Source organism: Eleutherodactylus coqui, chromosome 6 (assembly GCF_035609145.1).
Source record: "Eleutherodactylus coqui strain aEleCoq1 chromosome 6, aEleCoq1.hap1, whole genome shotgun sequence".
In the NCBI taxonomy this organism is placed as follows: Eukaryota; Metazoa; Chordata; class Amphibia; order Anura; family Eleutherodactylidae; genus Eleutherodactylus; species Eleutherodactylus coqui.
Genome location: NC_089842.1, coordinates 142,651,187 through 142,672,904, shown reverse-complemented (window position 1 = coordinate 142,672,904; position 21,718 = coordinate 142,651,187). Strand labels below are relative to the sequence as shown.

General features: G+C 47.5%; 1 protein-coding gene across 2 annotated transcripts in view; it reads left to right on the top strand.

Moving 5' to 3' along the window:
• LOC136631483 (leukocyte immunoglobulin-like receptor subfamily B member 4) overlaps positions 1-21,718 on the top strand; it is a 61,247-nt gene that overhangs the window by 26,948 nt on the left and 12,581 nt on the right. For both annotated transcript variants that reach the window (XM_066605783.1, XM_066605782.1), the window contains one exon: positions 8,057-8,083. In XM_066605783.1, coding sequence (XP_066461880.1) covers positions 8,057-8,083 — 27 coding nt within the window. The remainder of the gene's footprint in view (positions 1-8,056; positions 8,084-21,718) is intronic.

Genomic DNA, 21,718 nt, shown 5'->3' with positions numbered 1-21,718 from the left:
TCACTCAAAATTCGTTCAAACGATGACTTTGGAGCGATAATCGTTGTGCGTAAATGCTACCATCATTTGCTTTTCGGCCGAACGATGATTTTTAGTCCAACATAAAAACCATCATTCAGCAGGCCAGCTGATAGGACCGCAAGCTGTGATTTTCCGTCAGACCGCTGATAGCATTGTTTTCAGCTGCTGTCCCACAGGAGAGCAATGGAGCTACATGCAAATAACAGACCATCCGCTGTTCTCTGCATACAGCTCAGGGAGGCTCATTCACATGCAAATGAAGCTGATAAGCTGCTAATGGGCATTAGTGCCAATTAGTAGTTTATGCAAAATTATCGCTCAAACTGTCATTCAAGCTATCTTTTGAACGAATTTTGAGCAATCATCTTTGCGTGTAAATGGGGCTTAAGTAACAATAAATGGAAGGCCGCTATGTAGCAGTTCATTGTGATTTATATATGGTGGAATGTATATTCCTGATGATATATATACCACCTCCCTACTCTAATACAATTTGTCTCTCCCTCACCTGATATACCTGTTGTATTGCTGGGAAATTTTAATAGGTATATTAATCCTGAGTTAGTCTGGGGGGATCTCCAGTGGGTATCACGAGGCGTGAAGGCTGGTTGACCAAGCTAGTACTTATAGATCTGTGGCGGGTGAAACACCCACATATAATTAAATAATTTTGTGCCTCTACCTCACACAGCACCCTGTCCCCTTTAGATCTGGCCCTGAGCAAACTTCATTACCATATGTGGCTAGAGTGGAGTATTTACCTAGACTCTGATCATTTGCAGATGGTATTGACTCTGAGTTTGGACGAAAGCCCATGTAGATGTAGTCAGGGCTGGAAAACTCAATCTATTTTGGCTTAGACTAGTTGATATAGAAGATATCTTTACCCTTGTAAAGGAGTTTTTCTTTATTGCATGACTTTCAGAGACGGGAGTTGTGCAAGACACTATGAAGACTTTATGCTCTCTAAATCCACAGCTATTAACATACATAGGCTGTTCCTCAATTTACTGGGAAGCCCAGGCTATAAGGATGTACTTTGCCTTGATGCCTTTAAGGCTTTTGATGGGTGGAGTGGGTCTACTGTGGGCTGTCCTTGAGAAAATGGGATTTGGAGTGAATTTTATTAAATTGGTGCATATCATTTCAGGGCTCTGTATGCTAGGATCTGAGTTAATGATGTTTCTCACTTCTTTTTGTTGGAAAAGCAGACCTGGCAAGAATGTCCCCTCTCCCCATTGCTGTTCACCTGGAAATGGAGCCTTTGGCTTCCCAGCTGATGGTATAAGTGGATTTCCATATGGTGATCATGAGGAAAGGGTTGCCTTATCTGCAGACGACCTGCTATTATTTATGGAGGGTGATAATTTATATCAGAAGACTATAATAAACACAATAAGCAAATACTCGGGTTTACTTATTAACTGGATCAAGTCTGCATTGTTACCCCTCAGCCGGGAGCAGGTGGTGGTGGTGGGTGCAGAATGGAATAGTTGTGGTACTCTGTATAATGAAGTTTAAATATTTGGGTGTTTGAGTGAGCAGAAATATCCAGGATATTGAATGTATGTCCTTTACTAGGAAAGGTGAAAGGCAAAACTGCTGTATGGATTATATTGACACTGTCATTGATAGGAAGAGCCAATATAATCAAAATGACTATAATACCATAGGTGCTATATATTCTCTATAACGCCATGGTATGGATCCCCTATAACATTATTAGGAAGATCTCTTATGGAAAAAGCAAGTACCCAGTATAAAATTGGAGAAGATGCAATTGGGTAAAACAGGAAGTGGAGTGGCTTTGTCAAACGTGTGAGTCTATTTCTTGGCTTCTCCAATGCAAATTTAACAAGAGTGTAGGAGATTGAGGGGATTGGAGCACCAGGAGTATAATTTGTTTATTCCCGTTGCATTTTAGGAAGAGTGAAGAGTCACTGTGAGTGGATTTAGCCAGGTCTAACTGCTCAGAGGATATCGTCATTTTACGCTTAGTAACGTCTTATAGGTTAAATATCATTACAAGAATTGACTTTTATAAGTGGACATCAACTGACTATATGCAACAAGGAAGAGGAGAGTAGCCATTTGGTGAGCTGCAATGTATGCTATATGTTTACAGATCTACCAGGGGAAAGGCCAACCTCACCTGCCAGAAATGAAAGCTTAAATCTCCATTGGAGGAAAAGGTGCAATGTCTTCAGAAGAGAATAGCTACATTGAAACTAATAAAGGAAGATGAGAGTTTTCTTGACAAGTGCAGAAGTAACTCAGAATATTGATGGAAAAGAGATTTTCAGCGTACCCGCAGAAGCAGAGGAATTAAAGCATGTGTCCCAAAGAATCAGGAGGATCGGGAGTCAGTCAGCACCCATAATGTTCAGGAACCGGTACCAGGCTCTCACGCAAGAGAACAGAAGATGTACATGAAGAAATGACTTTGCCCACAAAGAACAGTCTAATAAGCACTCCGAAACTCAGCACCTCTTGGATGGAGAAAAAGAAGTGTTGTTGTGAAGAAGAAAAGAGCGGTGATTGTGGGGGATTCCTTATTGAGAGGAACAGAGGCCGCTGTCTGCAGACCTGACACCTCATGAGAGGTGTGTTGTCTTCCAGGTGCCCAGACCAAAGATGTATCTGATAGGCTTTCAAGACTTTTCAGTTCTACAGAACAACACCCATTCCTACTAATACATGTAGGGACAAATGACACTGCAAAACTGCCTTGTAACGATCTGCAGAGACTTTGAAGACCAAAGCAGGAAAGTGAAGGACCTAGGATCACAGGTAGTCTTGTGATCAATCCTCCAGTGAATGGCCATGAAAAAAAGAGATGGAACAGTATTCTAAAGGTAAACAACTGGCTATGTTAATAGTGTCATCAGCAAAGAAGATTTGAATTTCTAGACCATGGAGTAAATTACCTATATGATGGACTCCTTGCTGAAAATGGGTTGCAACTTAGAAAGACAGAAAAGCTATATTTGGTAGGCGCCTTGCTACACTCATCAGGAGAGCTTTAACCCCTTCAGTGGCAGGTTTATTATTACCATGTCATGCCTCACAGGGCAGTTTTTTAAATGAGTCAACAATGCAATTTAATCTTGCAAGTATTTATTAAGGAATGCAACAATCACATTGCAACATTCAAACAATACATTATAACAATTTTGGAAAATAAAAACATTTCAGATGACAGCTCAGTGCTCTGCACATTTCAGCACTAGAGCTGTCCACAGAATCTTCCGGGGCTTAGCTGCATGGTCAGTGCAGCAAGCCCCGGAGATTTTCCGGGTGTGCTACTAAAGGGGTTAAACTAGAACAATATGGGAGGGGAAGTGAAAGGCCAGGCAAAAATATACAGCAAATTAATACATTTGAGAACCTTGCTATTAGAAGTGGAAAGAAAGAACAAAGACAAAAAATTCAGAAGGAAAGTAGAGGAGCAAGACACAACGCTCACAAACTAAAGTGTTTCTACACAAATGCACAGAGCATGGGAAACAAACAAGGAGAATTAGAGCTACTAACACACGAAGAGAAATATGTCATAGGCATCATGGAAACTTGGTGGGATGATACACATAAAAACTTGAAGAATACAACTTGTTTATAAGAAACAGATTTAATAAAAGGGGAGGAGGTATAGCATTGTGTGTTAGAAAGGCATACATCTCCACAGAGATTCAAGCTTCAGCGCATGGTAGTTCTGTAGAAACTGTTTGGGTAAGAATAGATGAACAGAACAGAAAATACACCATTGTAGCCATTTACTAAAGGCCGCCTGGTCAAGCAGAAGATATGGATGAACTCCTTCTACATCAGATGGCCAAGTTCTTAAAGTATTACATAGTGACCATGATAGATATTAACTATCCAGACATTTGTTGGGAATCTCTCTTAGGCAAAAGTAATGGGTCCAACAAATTCTTATCCACTCTTGCTGACAACTATATCTTCCAAAAGGTAGAAGTGAAAACGAGAGGATCTGATATCTTGGACCTAATTCTTACCAACAGGGAGGAAATTGTTGAGGAAGTAAGGTTGGCTGGGACCTTAGGAGGCAGCGATCATGCCATCATTAAATTTTGGATAACAAGAGGAGGAAGACCTGAGAAGGCTCAGACTTCAAGGTTGGATTTCAAAAAGGCAGGTTTTAATGAACTCAGATAGGGAGTGGGAAAGATCTAATGCATGGATGTTCTTAAGGACAGAAATATCCAAGTAGGCTGAGAAATATTGCAAAATTAGATTCTCAAAGCACAATCGTTAAAAATCCCTAAAAGATGGAAGAATGAGAAGCATTTAAAGAGACCAGGATGGATGAACACAGAACTTAAATACATTCTAAAAAGGAATAAAAAAAATGTTTATCAAATGGAAAGACGGGGGCATACCTAAAGAAGAATATAATGCACTCTTTAGAATTACTGGGTAGATCAGGGAAATGCAGTAGATATAGCATACATTGACTTTAGTAAAGCATTTGACAAAGTATCTCATGCCATACTTATTGAAAAAATGACCAAATATGAGATTGACAAGGCAACTGTTAGGTGGATTCACAACTGGCTGAGTGATTGTACTCAAAGAATGGTCATAAATGACAGCACATCCAAGTGGAAGAATGTCTTAACTGGGGTACCAAAAGGCTCTGTCCTGGGCCCAGTGTTGCTCAACATTTTTATAAATGATCTAGATGAGGAGATTGAGGAAAAACTGATCAAACTTGCAGGTGACACAAAGCTAAGAGGAATAGCTAACACTAGAAAATGGAGAGAGAGAATTCAAAAAAACGATCCTGACAAGCTTGAACAGTGGGTGGAAACTAACAGAATGGTATTTAGCAAGCAGAAATGCAAAGTAGTACATCTGGGCAAGAAAAATGAAAAAAAAAAAAAAAACACATACAGAGCAATTGAGCTAAGCAGCAGCACATGTGAAAAAGACTTGGGTATACTAATAGATCATAGACTGAACATGAGTCAACAGTCTGATACAGCAGTAAAAAAGCCAAACACAATCCTGGGATGCATTAAGATACAACAAGTAAGTTCAGAGCTATCAGAATGGTGAGCGGTCTGCAATCCATGTCCTAAGAGTGTTACGTCTTTACCACTCAAGGAGATTAGTGAGATCCATTGCCTCAGAATACTATTATGGATTTACAGATTGTGGATCCACTGGACTAACCAGCCAAGCTGAGACCTGTCCTGGAGCGGTTGGCAGCTGACTCCTCAGATAGAGGGACTGTAGCCAGGAATTCAGAACGAACTCAGATTCAAGAATACAGAGACAACTCAGATTCAGGAATACAGAGAGAACTCAGATTCATAAATACAGAAAGAACTCAGAGAGTAGGGCAGAATCGAGAAGACGCAGACAGAATTATGGAACAAACTCAGTAACACAGACTCAGGAACTCAGACAGAACTCAGAACAGAGGGTCGGTCTACATACTCGCAGACAGGCAGAGGAAAGACAGACTACCAAACACTCTACCCGCAAACCCGCATGAATAAAGAGATGGAATTACTATAAGTATGAGGAATTAGTTTGTGGATTGACCAAGTCATTTAAGCCACGTGCTCACTTCAAGGCACCTTGTTGTCTTGCGGTCCCTACTCTAATGAGACCACTAACCCCAGGATACCTGCCTGCAAGCAGGGCCCATGATAGTAAATAATCCAAGCAGCACAGGTGTACACACATGAACATAGAGCAAATATACAGATACAGAATCAGAACTGGCCACTATGCCAGCAAAAACAGATCATAAGGCCTTAAACAGACCCAGCACAGAGACAAATGGACACATATACAGATACAGAATCAGAACTGGCGACAATGCCAGCACAGACAGATCAGAAGGCCTTAAACAGACCCAGAACAGAGACACATGGACAAATATACAAATACAGAATCAGAAGTAGCGACAAGGCCAGCACAGACAGATCAGAAGGCCTTAAATAGACCCAGCACAGAGACACACGGACAAATATTCAGATACAGAATCAGAACTGGTGACCATGGCAGCACAGACAGATCAGAAGGCCTAAAAGAAGCAGGAACACAGACTGCTCACACTGCAAGAGGAAAACCAGCAGAGACTGACAAAGGAGTTGGTATATATAAGCAACAGACCTGAGAGATTGGCTCACTAGGGCAAACCACACCCAGCCAGCACAATAAACCTGCGAAGCTGAGCTGCTGGGAGAACATGTAGAACCACAGATCCCAGCAGCAAGCTCTAACAATGAAGAATGGTTATAGGATCTGGGAATGTTTAGCTTGCAAAAAAGAAGACTGAGAGGAAATTCAGTATCTGTCTACAAATATCTGAAGGGCTGTCATAGAGTAAAGGGATTATCCCAGTTCTCATTTGCACAAGGAAAGACTAGAAGCAATGGGATGAAACTCAAAGGGAGGAGACACAAATTAGATATTAGAAAAAACTTTTTGAAAGTGAGGGTGGTCAATGAGTGGAACAGGTTGCCGCTGGATGTGGTGAATTCTCCTTCAATGGAAGTCTTCAAACAGAGGCTGGACAGACAACTGTCAAGGACTATTTAATGAATCCTGCATTGAGCAGACGGTTGGACCTGATGACCCTGGGGGTACCTTCCAACTCTGCAATTCTATGTGTCGATGAGAGAGTAAGGAGAATACGGTAAATTTAAGAGCTAGGGTACTGTCTATTTTGTGGGGATGTGCACTACTAGATTCTCTGGAGGCCCACAGGTTTAAACTCTCTGAGATAAAGGCCCTCACAATGCTCTTAATTCATAGGGTGTGGTGCAAATTTCAGGAAATCTTTAAAATTAGAGGGTGTACAAGGTATATGCCTCTCTGGGATAATCCATATTTAGGAGAACTGTTTGTTGGAGCGTTTTGAACAGTAGCGTTGTAGAAGTTTAAAACCTGTTTTTCAATGCTATGATGGGGGTACAGTGCGCTCCTGGCAGCAATTTCAAGAGAAATTTGAGCAACAAAATACTATGTTGTGTCAATATATGCAACTATGACACGTATCACAATGTCAGGCGAGAGTTACTAATTTGGAGTTGCCATCCTTCGATTTTGTCGACTATGTCCTGCGTGCCGAAGCCTCTTATAACGTAATCTCTATATGTTATCAGGCAGTGCTTCCTAAAATCTTTAAAAAACCATTAGATCAGTGAAAAGACAAATAAAAGGTAGATACTAGGACTATTTCAGAGGAACAATGGTCAGGCATTCTAGAGGCAGTACCAAATCTATCTTAGTATGGCACAGAGGTGCTCACAGTTGTTCCTAATACACAGAGCTTATATAACCCCCTGTTTGTTGGTTAAGATAGGATTACGTGTAGATGCTACCTATCCTCACTGTCTGGAGCCTGATGCAGAGCTCATTCCTATGCACCTTTAGGCAGGGAGTATACGATCTCATCGAAGTATTCCGTTATTTGGAGTATGTGGGTGAATCACTGGCTGGGCAAATGCAAAAATTAGCCATTTCCAAAATACTATATCAGGCTCAGAAGACTATCAATAGACTTTGCATACGTCGGAGGCACCCAATATGATAGAGCTAAAGCGCACCCTGAACGCGTTGATTTTGCTCAGTGGCATCCCCCGCACTAACTAGGTATCAAGACATAGGGGAAAGTGGGCCTGGGCAGCCTAGAATTAATACTTTATCCATGACCAGGTAGATACTTGCTACTCCTATGTCAGATTACGCTATAAACGGTGCTATGACTACACATTAGTGCTGTACTTGTGGTTTTGCATATTCTAACCTGGGTCTTGAGGGTTGGAAAAGAACACTGGAATCCGGTCACCTTTTTGAATTGTGGTATTGTAGTGACATACCGTGGGGTGTGCTGATTGTACAGGATGCGGGTGGGATGTAAGGTGGATTTTGTATACAGGTTGTTATATTTTGCTTTGTTTATTATTGAAAAACACATCATTTGATTAAAAACAATAAATGTATGAATCATTTTTATTATCTTGAAAACGTTGACATTTTTAAATTTCTTTTCTAGAAGAAGAAACAATACCTATTGATGATGGTAAGTTTTTAACTAATCAGAGAAAACTGAGCTGATGCCCAAATGAAACTTAAAATGCAGAAGGCATCTTAAGTCACCATACAAAATTGTAGTAATCACTGATTTTTAGGAATATAATATAATTGGTAGTATACCAGTAAAATGAGAGGATGGAAAAGCATAGAATACTGTGCTATTCCATTTAATAGTGTCCAGTAAAAAAACGTATAAGCTTTTTACAATGGGACTTTATAGGTGATGAATGGCACTTTATGGGACCTTTGACATGTACATCTAACACGAACCTAAAGATGCAACTTAATCTGCTGCTGCAGATTTCTGCTTCATAACCCGCAATGTGTGCATGCAGATTTTGGTTCAGAATTTTCTGCGTCTTCAGGGCAGATTCAGATGAGTGTGGGCACAATTATGCTCAGCAGCGCGGAATCCCTTCCCATTCACTGACTTTTTCTAACTTCTGCTCTCTGGAAGTCAGGGACTACTCGATCTCTCCTGCACATAGTTTAACTATATGCAGGAAAGATAGGGCAGGTCCTATCTTTTATTGGCCGTACAAGTCACGTCCGGGAAAAGAGGTGTCCCAAAGTATATATTAAATAGAAGCCATAAATGTAATATGAACATACCATAAGTTTACTAAAGTTTCCAATTGGCATTTTCTTTTGACTCACATGTTACATTATTATTAGAGATGAGCGAACGTGTTCTTCCGAGCTTGATATTCGTGCGAATATTAGGGTGTTCGGGATGTTCGTTATTCGTAACGAACACCATGCGGTGTTCTGGTTATTTTCACTTCCTTCCCTGAGACGTTAGCGCGCTTTTCTGGCCAATTGAAAGACAGGGAAGGCATTACAACTTCCCCCTGTGACGTTCAAGCCCTATACCACCCCCCTGCTGTGAGTGGCTGGGGTGATCAGGTGTCACCCGAACATAAAAGTCGGCCCCTCCCGCGGTTCGCCTCAGATGCCGTGTGAGTTAGATGAGGGACAGTGCTGCTGGTACCGGAGCTGCTGTAGGGAGAGAAATAGCAGTTAGTGTAGGCTTCAAGACCCCCCAAAGGACCTTATTAGGGCCACTGATAGCTGTGTGTTGGCTGCTGTTAGCAGTGGCAATTTTTTTTTTCTCAAAATCGCCTCTGCAGACCGTTGCACCTGGCATTAGGGACAGAAGTGCTGCATAGGCAGGGAGAGTGTTAGGAGTGAGTGTAGCCTTCAAGAACCTCAACGGTCCTTTCTAGGGCCATATTTATCCGTGTGCAGTACTGTCCAGGCTGCTGTTAGCTGTGCTGCATTTTTTTTTGCTTCTCAAAATCGCTTCTGCAGAGCATTGCACCCTCCATTGATACTGCAGGGAAAGAATTGTATAGGCAGGGCCACAACACAGTTATTATTCATAGAATATACGCAGTGCTGCCTTTTGCTTGTAAAACAAGTGAAAATAATTCTATTTGTCCGGCCTCTGTCCGTCCTAAGGGCGGTGGACACGTGTCGGCTGCGTGTGACACCTTTAAAAATCATACGCACCCAGCTACGTTTTACTCCTGGCTTCGCCATTTGCTTTCCTTAATTGGGAAAAAAAATACCTGCTCTGCCACAGTTGATAACTCTGCTACCCTCACGTTCTGTGACACATTAGCAGGGACACAGCACAGTTATTAAACTTCTCATGTTCATAGAATATACGCAGTGCTGCCTTTTGGTGCCAAAAAACGGAAAATAATTCTATTTGTCCGGCCTCTGTCCGTCCTAAGGGCGGTGGACACGTGTCGGCTGCGTGTGACACCTTTAAAAATCATACGCACCCAGCTACGTTTTACTCCTGGCTTCGCCATTTGCTTTCCTTAATTGGGAAAAAAAATACCTGCTCTGCCACAGTTAATAACTCTGCTACCCTCACGTTCTGTGACACATTAGCAGGGACACAGCACAGTTATTAAACTTCTCATGTTCATAGAATATACGCAGTGCTGCCTTTTGGTGCCAAAAAACGGAAAATAATTCTATTTGTCTGGCCTCTGTCCGTCCTAAGGGCGGTGGACACGTGTCGGCTGCGTGTGACACCTTTAAAAATCATACGCACCCAGCTACGTTTTACTCCTGGCTTCGCCATTTGCTTTCCTTAATTGGGAAAAAAAATACCTGCTCTGCCACAGTTAATAACTCTGCTACCCTCACGTTCTGTGACACATTAGCAGGGACACAGCACAGTTATTAAACTTCTCATGTTCATAGAATATACGCAGTGCTGCCTTTTGGTGCCAAAAAACGGAAAATAATTCTATTTGTCCGGCCTCTGTCCGTCCTAAGGGCGGTGGACACGTGTCGGCTGCGTGTGACACCTTTAAAAATCATACGCACCCAGCTACGTTTTACTCCTGGCTTCGCTATTTGCTTTCCTTAATTGGGAAAAAAAATACCTGCTCTGCCACAGTTAATAACTCTGCTACCCTCACGTTCTGTGACACATTAGCAGGGACACAGCACAGTTATTAAACTTCTCATGTTCATAGAATATACGCAGTGCTGCCTTTTGGTGCCAAAAAACGGAAAATAATTCTATTTGTCCGGCCTCTGTCCGTCCTAAGGGCGGTGGACACGTGTCGGCTGCGTGTGACACCTTTAAAAATCATACGCACCCAGCTACGTTTTACTCCTGGCTTCGCCATTTGCTTTCCTTAATTGGGAAAAAAAATACCTGCTCTGCCACAGTTAATAACTCTGCTACCCTCACGTTCTGTGACACATTAGCAGGGACACAGCACAGTTATTAAACTTCTCATGTTCATAGAATATACGCAGTGCTGCCTTTTGGTGCCAAAAAACGGAAAATAATTCTATTTGTCTGGCCTCTGTCCGTCCTAAGGGCGGTGGACACGTGTCGGCTGCGTGTGACACCTTTAAAAATCATACGCACCCAGCTACGTTTTACTCCTGGCTTCGCCATTTGCTTTCCTTAATTGGGAAAAAAAATACCTGCTCTGCCACAGTTAATAACTCTGCTACCCTCACGTTCTGTGACACATTAGCAGGGACACAGCACAGTTATTAAACTTCTCATGTTCATAGAATATACGCAGTGCTGCCTTTTGGTGCCAAAAAACGGAAAATAATTCTATTTGTCCGGCCTCTGTCCGTCCTAAGGGCGGTGGACACGTGTCGGCTGCGTGTGACACCTTTAAAAATCATACGCACCCAGCTACGTTTTACTCCTGGCTTCGCTATTTGCTTTCCTTAATTGGGAAAAAAAATACCTGCTCTGCCACAGTTAATAACTCTGCTACCCTCACGTTCTGTGACACATTAGCAGGGACACAGCACAGTTATTAAACTTCTCATGTTCATAGAATATACGCAGTGCTGCCTTTTGGTGCCAAAAAACGGAAAATAATTCTATTTGTCCGGCCTCTGTCCGTCCTAAGGGCGGTGGACACGTGTCGGCTGCGTGTGACACCTTTAAAAATCATACGCACCCAGCTACGTTTTACTCCTGGCTTCGCCATTTGCTTTCCTTAATTGGGAAAAAAAATACCTGCTCTGCCACAGTTAATAACTCTGCTACCCTCACGTTCTGTGACACATTAGCAGGGACACAGCACAGTTATTAAACTTCTCATGTTCATAGAATATACGCAGTGCTGCCTTTTGGTGCCAAAAAACGGAAAATAATTCTATTTGTCCTGCCTCTGTCCGTACTAACGCCGGTGGACACGTGTCGGCTGCGTGTGACACCTTTAAAAATCATACGCACCCAGCTACGTTTTACTCCTGGCTTCGCCATTTGCTTTCCTTAAATGGGAAAAAAAATACCTGCTCTGCCACAGTTAATAACTCTGCTACCCTCACGTTCTGTGACACATTAGCAGGGACACAGCACAGTTATTAAACTTAGATTATTCATTCACTAGAGGCAGTGGGGCCTTTCGTTTTCAAAAAAGGGAAAAAATTATATTTGGCCTGCAGTCTTGCGCCAATTTATTTCCTGCCTGTGAAATCAAATCACTGGTAATACAGCATGCTGAGGGGTAGGGGTAGGCCTAGAGGACGTGGACGCGGCCGAGGACGCGGAGGGCCAAGTCAGGGTGTGGGCACAGGCCAAGCTCCTGATCCAGGTGTTTTGCAGCCGACTGCTGCGCGATTAGGAGAGAGGCACGTTTCTGGCGTCCCCACATTCATCGCCCAATTAATGGGTCCACGCGGGAGACGGTTATTAGAAAATGAGCAGTGTGAGCAGGTCCTGTCCTGGATGGCAGAAAGTGCTTCGAGCAACCTATCGTCTACCCGCAGTTCTGCGCCGTCCACTGCTGCCAATCCGAATCCTCTGTCTGCTGCTCCTCCTTCCTCCCAGCCTCCTCACTCCACTACAATAACACCTGCTCAGGAGCGGGAGCACTCCCAGGAACTGTTCTCGGGCCCCTGCTTAGATTGGGCAGCAGCGGTTCCTCTCCCACCAGAGGAGTTTATCGTCACTGATGCCCAACCATTCGAAAGTTCCCGGGGTCCGGGGGAAGAGGCTGGGGACTTCCGCCAACTGTCTCAACAACTTTCTGTGGGTGAGGAGGACGATGACGATCAGACACAGTTGTCTTGCAGTGAGGTAGTAGTAAGGGCAGTAAGTCCGAGGGAGCAGCGCACAGAGGATTCGGAGGAAGAGCAGCAGGACGATGAGGTGACTGACCCCACCTGGTGTGCAACGCTTACTCAGGAGGACAGGTCTTCAGAGGGGGAGTCAAGGGCATCAGCAGGGCAGGTTGCAAGAGGCAGTGCGGTGGCCAGGGGTAGAGGCAGGGCCAGACCGAATAATCCACCAACTGTTTCCCAAAGGGCCCCCTCGCGCCATGCCACCCTGCAGAGGCCGAGGTGCTCTAAGGTCTGGCAGTTTTTCACAGAGACGCCTGACGACCGACGAACAGTGGTGTGCAACCTTTGTCGCGCAAAGCTCAGCCGGGGAGCCAACACCAACAGCCTCACCACCACCACCATGCGCAGACATATGATGGCCAAGCACCCCGCAAGGTGGGACGAAGGCCGTTCAGCGCCTCCGGTTTGCACCCCTGCCTCTCCCCCTGTGCCCCAACCTGCCACTGAGATGCAACCCCCCTCTCAGGACACAGGCACTACCGTCTCCTGGCCTGAACCCACACCCTCACCTCCGCTGTCTTCGGCCCCATCCAGCAGTGTAGCTCAGCGCACCGTCCAGCCGTCGCTTGCGCAACTGTTGGAGCGCAAGCGCAAGTACGCCGCCACGCACCCGCACGCTCAAACGTTAACCGTCCGCATAGCAAAATTCATCAGCCTTGAGATGCTGCCGTATAGGGTTGTGGAAACGGAGTCCTTCAAAAGTATCATGGAGGCGGCGGCCCCGCGCTACTCAGTTCCCAGTCGCCACTACTTTTCCCGATGTGCCGTCCCTGCAAACCATAAAGGCAGCTGCTTTGCGCTCGGAAACGGGGGCGGGGGAAGACAGTATGCCGCTGGATAGTCAGGGCACCCTCCTGTCTATTTCTCAGCGCGTACAGGAGGAGGAGGAGGAGCATGAGGAGGATGAGGAGGAGGGGGAAGAGACAGCTTGGGCCGCTGCTGACGGTACACCGGCTGATTGCCTGTCATCCTTTCAGCGTGTATGGCCTGAGGAGGAGGAGGAGGAGGAGAAGGATCCTGAAAGTGATCTTCCTAGTGAAGACAGCCATGTGTTGCGTACAGGTACCCTGGCACACATGGCTGACTTCATGTTAGGATGCCTTTCTCGTGACCCTTGCGTTGCACGCATTCTGGCCACGACGGATTACTGGGTGTACACACTGCTCGATCCACGGTATAAGGAGAACCTGCCCACTCTGATTCCCGAAGAGGAAAGGGGTTCGAGAGTGTTGCTATACCACAGGACCCTTGCGGACAAGCTGATGGTAAAATTCCCAGCCGACAGCGCTAGTGGCAGAAGGCGCAGTACCGAGGGCAAGGTAGCAGGGGATGTGCGTAGATCGAGCAGCATGTACATCCCAGGCAGTGCAACAGTCTTTAAGGGCCTGGCCAGCTTTATGGCTCCCCACCAAGACTGTGTCACCGCTCCCCAGTCACGGCTGAGTCGGCGGGAGCACTGTAAAAGGATGGTGAGGGAGTACGTAGCGGATCGCACGACCATCCTCGGTGACGCCTCTGCCCCCTACAACTACTGGGTGTCGAAGCTGGACACGTGGCCTGAACTAGCGCTGTATGCCCTGGAGGTGCTTGCTTGTCCTGCGGCTAGCGTCTTGTCGGAGAGGGTGTTTAGTGCGGCTGGGGGAATCATCACAGATAAGCGTAGCCGCTTGTCAACCGACAGTGCCGACAGGCTAACATTTATCAAGATGAACAAAGGCTGGATTTCCCCAGACTTCTGTTCTCCACCAGCGGACAGCAGCAATACGTAAGCAATACGTAGGCTGCACCCGCGGATGGAAGCTACGTTCTCTCTCACCATCCAAAACGGGGACATTTCTGCTTCATCAATCTGTGTCTAATATTCCTCCTCCTCCTCCTGCTCCTCCTCCTGAAACCTCACGTAATCACGCTGAACGGGCAATTTTTCTTAGGGCCACAAGGCTCACTCAAGTAATTTTTCTGAACAATTTTTATAAGTTTCAATGCGCTTAAAAGCGTTGGAACTTTAACTTGAACCAATTTTTCGTTACACTGGGCTGCCTCCAGGCCTAGTTACCACTTAAGCCACATTAACCAAAGCGGTTAATGGGTTTCACCTGCCCTCTTGGCTGGCCATGGCCAATTTTTGGGATGTACATTAGTACTGTTGATACAGCAATTTTTGTGGGCCCTCGCCTACAGTGTAATCAAATTAATTTTTAGCCCACCTGCATTACAGCTGACGTTACCTCAGCTGTGTTGGGCAATGCAATGGGATATTTTTATGTACCGCCGGTGGGTTCCAGGGAGCCACCCATGCTGTAGGTGCACACGGAGTTTTTAATACATGTGTCCACTTCTAAAGAACCCCAGTCTGACTGGGGCATGCAGTGTGGGCCGAAGCCCACCTGTATTACGCACGACATTACTACCTCAGCTGTGTTGGGCAATGCAATGGGATATTTCTATGTACCGCCGGTGGCTTCCTGGCACCCACCCAGGCAGTGGGTCCACAGGGAGTTTAACCTACATGTGTCCACTTGTAAAGAACCCCGGTCAGACTGGGGCATGCAGTGTGGGCCGAAGCCCACCTGTATTACGCACGACATTACTACCTCAGCTGTGTTGGGCAATGCAATGGGATATTTCTATGTACCGCCGGTGGCTTCCTGGCACCCACCCATGCTGTGGGTCCACAGGGAATTATAAATGCATCTGTTTCCACTTATAAAGAAACCCAGTCTGACTGGGGCATGCAGTGTGGGCCGAAACCCACCTGCATTAACCCTTTCCAGTCCACTGTGTGACCTGTGAAGACATTAGGGTTTAAGGCTGTACAGCTCCGTTGTTGGTAGACGTCCGTCGGGGTTCTCTTACTGTATATTGCCAGCCTCTCTGCTGTCGGAGCCTATCCTACGTGTCAGCTCATGCAGTACTGGCTTTAGCCAGCATATAGCGCCGTTGTATAACGGCAGAAAAAGAGTAAGCCCCCTAGGAAAACCATATACAAATTGGATTGGAAAGGGTTAAGCACAACATTACTACCTCAGCTGTGTTGGGCAATGCAATGGGATATTTCTATGTACCGCCGGTGGCTTCCTGGCACCCACCCATGCTGTAGGTGCACACGGAGTTTTTACTACATCTGTACACTTATAAAGAACCCCAGTCAGACTGGGGCATGCAGTGTGGGCCGAAGCCCACCTGCATTAAGCACGTCATTACTACCTCAGCTGTGTTGGGCAATGCAATGGGATATTTCTGTGTACCGCCGGTGGGTTCCAGGGAGCCACCCATGCTGTGGGTCGACAGGGACTTCACAATAGGGAGTTGTACCTGCCTGTGTCTATGAATTAAAAAGCCCGGTCTGACTGGGGCATGCAGACACCTTGACAGAATGAATAGTGTGTGGCACATAGGTTCCCCATTGCTATGCCCACGTGTGCAGCTCCTGATGGCGGTGGCACAGGATTCTATTTCTCATTGCTTCTGTACAGCATTGTGGGCTATCGCTCCGCCACTTTTAAAGAGGGTCGCTGCCTAGCCGTGCCAACCTCTGCAGTGTGTGCCTGCGGTCCCTCGTCATGGCAGACGCAATTCTAAATAGACATGAGCGTGGTGTGGCATGAGGGCAGCTGAAGGCTGCCCAGGGACACTTTGGTGTGCGCTGTGGGGGGGAGGGGGTGCAGTTGGGCAGCATGTAACCCAGGAGAAGTGTCAGTGGAGTGTCATGCAGGCAGTGATTGTGCTTTGTTGGAGGTAGTGTGGTGCTTAGCAAAGGTATGCCATGCTAATGAGGGCTTTTCAGAAGTAAAAGTTGTTGGGAGGGGGGGGGCCACTCTTGCCGGTATTGTGGCTTAATAGTGGGACCTGTGAACTTGAGATGCAGCCCAACATGTAGCCCCTCGCCTGCCCTATCCGTCACTGTGTCATTCCCATCACTTTCTTGAATTGCCCAGATTTTCACACATGAAAACCTTAGCGAGCATCGGCGAAATACAAAAATGCTCTGGTCGCCCATTGACTTCAATGGGGTTCGTTGTGCACCTACAGCATGGGTGGCCTAAAAATTAATTTGATTACACTGTAGGCGAGGGCCCACAAAAATTGCTGTATCCACAGTACTAATGTACATCCCAAAAATTGGCCATGGCCAGCCAAGAGGGCAGGTGAAGCCCATTAATCGCTTTGGTTAATGTGGCTTAAGTGGTAACTAGGCCTGGAGGCAGCCCAGTGTAACGAAAAATTGGTTCAAGTTAAAGTTCCAATGCTTTTAAGCGCATTGAAACTTATAAAAATTGTTCTGAAAAATTATTTGAGTGAGCCTTGTGGCCCTAAGAAAAATTGCCCGTTCAGCGTGATTACGTGAGGTTTCAGGAGGAGGAGCAGGAGGAGGAGGAGGAGGAATATTAGACACAGATTGATGAAGCAGAAATGTCCCCGTTTTGGATGGTGAGAGAGAACGTAGCTTCCATCCGCGGGTGCAGCCTACGTATTGCTTACGTATCGCTGCTGTCCGCTGGTGGAGAACAGAAGTCTGGGGAAATCCAGCCTTTGTTCATCTTGATGAGTGTTAGCCTGTCGGCACTGTCGGTTGACAAGCGGCTACGCTTATCTGTGATGATTCCCCCAGCCGCACTAAACACCCTCTCCGACAACACGCTAGCCGCAGGACAAGCAAGCACCTCAAGGGCATACAGGGCTAGTTCAGGCCACGTGTCCAGCTTCGACACCCAGTAGTTGTAGGGGGCAGAGGCGTCACCGAGGATGGTCGTGCGATCCGCTACGTACTCCCTCACCATCCTTTTACAGTGCTCCCGCCGACTCAGCCGTGACTGGGGAGCGGTGACACAGTCTTGGTGGGGAGCCATAAAGCTGGCCAGGCCCTTAAAGACTGTTGCACTGCCTGGGATGTACATGCTGCTCGATCTACGCACATCCCCTGCTACCTTGCCCTCGGTACTGCGCCTTCTGCCACTAGCGCTGTCGGCTGGGAATTTTACCATCAGCTTGTCCGCAAGGGTCCTGTGGTATAGCAACACTCTCGAACCCCTTTCCTCTTCGGGAATCAGAGTGGGCAGGTTCTCCTTATACCGTGGATCGAGCAGTGTGTACACCCAGTAATCCGTCGTGGCCAGAATGCGTGCAACGCGAGGGTCACGAGAAAGGCATCCTAACATGAAGTCAGCCATGTGTGCCAGGGTACCAGTACGCAACACATGGCTGTCCTCACTAGGAAGATCACTTTCAGGATCCTCCTCCTCCTCCTCCTCCTCAGGCCATACACGCTGAAAGGATGACAGGCAATCAGCCGGTGTACCGTCAGCAGCGGCCCAAGCTGTCTCTTCCCCCTCCTCCTCATCCTCCTCATGCTCCTCCTCCTCCTCCTGTACGCGCTGAGAAATAGACAGGAGGGTGCCCTGACTATCCAGCGGCATACTGTCTTCCCCCGCCCCCGTTTCCGAGCGCAAAGCAGCTGCCTTTATGGTTTGCAGGGAATTTCTCAAGATGCATAGCAGAGGAATGGTGACGCTAATGATTGTAGCATCGCCGCTCACCACCTGGGTAGACTCCTCAAAATTACCAAGGACATGGCAGATGTCTGCCAACCAGGCCCACTCTTCTGAAAGGAATTGAGGAGGCTGACTCCCACTGCGCCGCCCATGTTGGAGTTGGTATTCGACTATAGCTCTACGTTGTTCATAGAGCCTGGCCAACATGTGGAGCGTAGAGTTCCACCGTGTGGGCACGTCGCACAGCAGTCGGTGCACTGGCAGCTTAAAGTGATGTTGCAGGGTGCACAGGGTGGCAGCGTCCGTGTGGGACTTGCGGAAATGTGCGCAGAGCCGGCGCGCCTTTACGAGCAGGTCTGACAAGCGTGGGTAGCTTTTCAGAAACCGCTGAACCACCAAATTAAAGACGTGGGCCAGGCATGGCACGTGCGTGAGGCTGCCAAGCTGCAGAGCCGCCACCAGGTTACGCCCGTTGTCACACACGACCATGCCCGGTTGGAGGCTCAGCGGCGCAAGCCAGCGGTCGGTCTGCTCTGTCAGACCCTGCAGCAGTTCGTGGGCCGTGTGCCTCTTATCGCCTAAGCTGAGTAGTTTCAGCACGGCCTGCTGACGCTTGCCCACCGCTGTGCTGCCACACCGCGCGACACCGACTGCTGGCGACATGCTGCTGCTAACACATCTTGATTGCGAGACAGAGGAGGAGGAGGAGGAGGAGGGTGCTTTAGTGGAGGAAGCATACACCTCCGCAGATACCAGCACCGAGCTGGGGCCCGCAATTCTGGGGGTGGGTAGGACATGAGCGGTCCCAGGCTCTGACTCTGTCCCAGCCTCCACTAAATTCACCCAATGTGCCGTCAGGGAGATGTAGTGGCCCTGCCCGCCTGTGCTTGTCCACGTGTCCGTAGTTAAGTGGACCGTGGCAGTAACCGCGTTGGTGAGGGCGCGCACAATGTTGCGGGAGACGTGGTCGTGCAGGGCTGGGACGGCACATCGGGAAAAGTAGTGGCGACTGGGAACTGAGTAGCGCGGGGCCGCCGCCTCCATGATACTTTTGAAGGACTCAGTTTCCACAACCCTATACGGCAGCATCTCAAGGCTGATGAATTTTGCTATGCGGACGGTTAACGTTTGAGCGTGCGGGTGCGTGGCGGCGTACTTGCGCTTGCGCTCGAACACTTGCGCAAGCGACGGCTGAACGGTGCGCTGAACTACACAGCTGGATGGGGCCGAGGACAGCGGAGATGAGGGTGTGGGTGCAGGCCATGAGGCGGTAGTGCCTGTGTCCTGAGAGGGGGGTTGCATCTCAGTGGCAGGTTGGGGCACAGGGGGAGAGGCAGGGGTGCAAACCGGAGGCGGTGAACGGCCTTCGTCCCACCTTGTGGGGTGCTTGGCCATCATATGTCTGCGCATGGTGGTGGTGGTGAGGCTGTTGGTGTTGGCTCCCCGGCTGAGCTTTGCGCAACAAAGGTTGCACACCACTGTTCGTCGGTCGTCAGGCGTCTCTGTGAAAAACTGCCAGACCTTAGAGCACCTCGGCCTCTGCAGGGTGGCATGGCGCGAGGGGGCGCTTTGGGAAACACTTGGTGGATTATTCGGTCTGGCCCTGCCTCTACCCCTGGCCCTGGCCACCGCACTGCCTCTTGCAACCTGCCCTGCTGATGCCCTTGACTCCCCCTCTGAAGACCTGTCCTCCTGAGTAAGCGTTGCACACTAGGTGGGGTCAGTCACCTCATCGTCCTGCTGCTCTTCCTCCGAATCCTCTGTGCGCTGCTCCCTTGGACTTACTGCCCTTACTACTACCTCACTGCAAGACAACTGTGTCTGATCGTCATCGTCCTCCTCACCCACAGAAAGTTGTTGAGACAGTTGGCGGAAGTCCCCAGCCTCTTCCCTCGGACCCCGGGAACTTTCGAATGGTTGGGCATCAGTGACGATAAACTCCTCTGGTGGGAGAGGAACCGCTGCTGCCCAATCTAAGCAGGGGCCCGAGAACAGTTCCTGGGAGTGTTCCCGCTCCTGAGCAGGTGTCATTGTAGTGGAGTGAGGAGGCTGGGAGGAAGGAGGAGCAGCAGACAGAGGATTCGGATTTGCAGCAGTGGACGGCGCAGAACTGCGTGTTGACGATAGGTTGCTCGAAGCACTTTCTGCCATCCAGGACAGGACCTGCTCACACTGCTCATTTTCTAATAACCGTCTCCCGCGTGGACCCATTAATTGGGCGATGAATGTGGGGACGCCAGAAACGTGCCTCTCTCCTAATCGCGCAGCAGTCGGCTGCGACACACCGGGATCAGGAGCTCGGCCTGTGCCCACACCCTGACTTGGCCCTCCGCGTCCTCGGCCGCGTCCACGTCCTCTAGGCCTACCCCTACCCCTCAGCATGCTGTATTACCAGTGATTTGATTTCACAGGCAGGAAATAAATTGGCGCAAGACTGCAGGCCAAATATAATTTTTTCCCTTTTTGGAAAACGAAAGGCCCCACTGCCTCCAGTGAATGAATAATCTAAGTTTAATAACTGTGCTGTGTCCCTGCTAATGTGTCACAGAACGTGAGGGTAGCAGAGTTATTATAACTCTGGCAGAGCAGGTATTTTTTTTCCCAATTAAGGAAAGCAAATGGCGAAGCCAGCAGTAAAGCGTAGCTGGGTGCGTATGATTTAGCAATGTTTTTCACGCAGCTCACACGTGTCCACCGCCCGTAAGGACGGACAGAGGCTGGACAAATAGATTTGTTTTCACTTGTTTTTCCACCAAAAGGCAGCACTGCGTATATTCAATGAACATGAGAAGTTTAATAACTGTGCTGTGTCCCTGCTAATGTGTCACAGAACGTGAGGGTAGCAGAGTTATTATAACTCTGGCAGAGCAGGTATTTTTTTTCCCAATTAAGGAAAGCAAATGGCGAAGCCAGCAGTAAAGCGTAGCTGGGTGCGTATGATTTAGCAATGTTTTTCACGCAGCTCACACGTGTCCACCGCCCGTAAGGACGGACAGAGGCTGGACAAATAGATTTGTTTTCACTTGTTTTTCCACCAAAAGGCAGCACTGCGTATATTCAATGAACATGAGAAGTTTAATAACTGTGCTGTGTCCCTGCTAATGTGTCACAGAACGTGAGGGTAGCAGAGTTATTATAACTCTGGCAGAGCAGGTATTTTTTTTCCCAATTAAGGAAAGCAAATGGCGAAGCCAGCAGTAAAGCGTAGCTGGGTGCGTATGATTTAGCAATGCTTTTCACGCAGCTCACACGTGTCCACCGCCCGTAAGGACGGACAGAGGCTGGACAAATAGATTTGTTTTCACTTGTTTTTCCACCAAAAGGCAGCACTGCGTATATTCAATGAACATGAGAAGTTTAATAACTGTGCTGTGTCCCTGCTAATGTGTCACAGAACGTGAGGGTAGCAGAGTTATTATAACTCTGGCAGAGCAGGTATTTTTTTTCCCAATTAAGGAAAGCAAATGGCGAAGCCAGCAGTAAAGCGTAGCTGGGTGCGTATG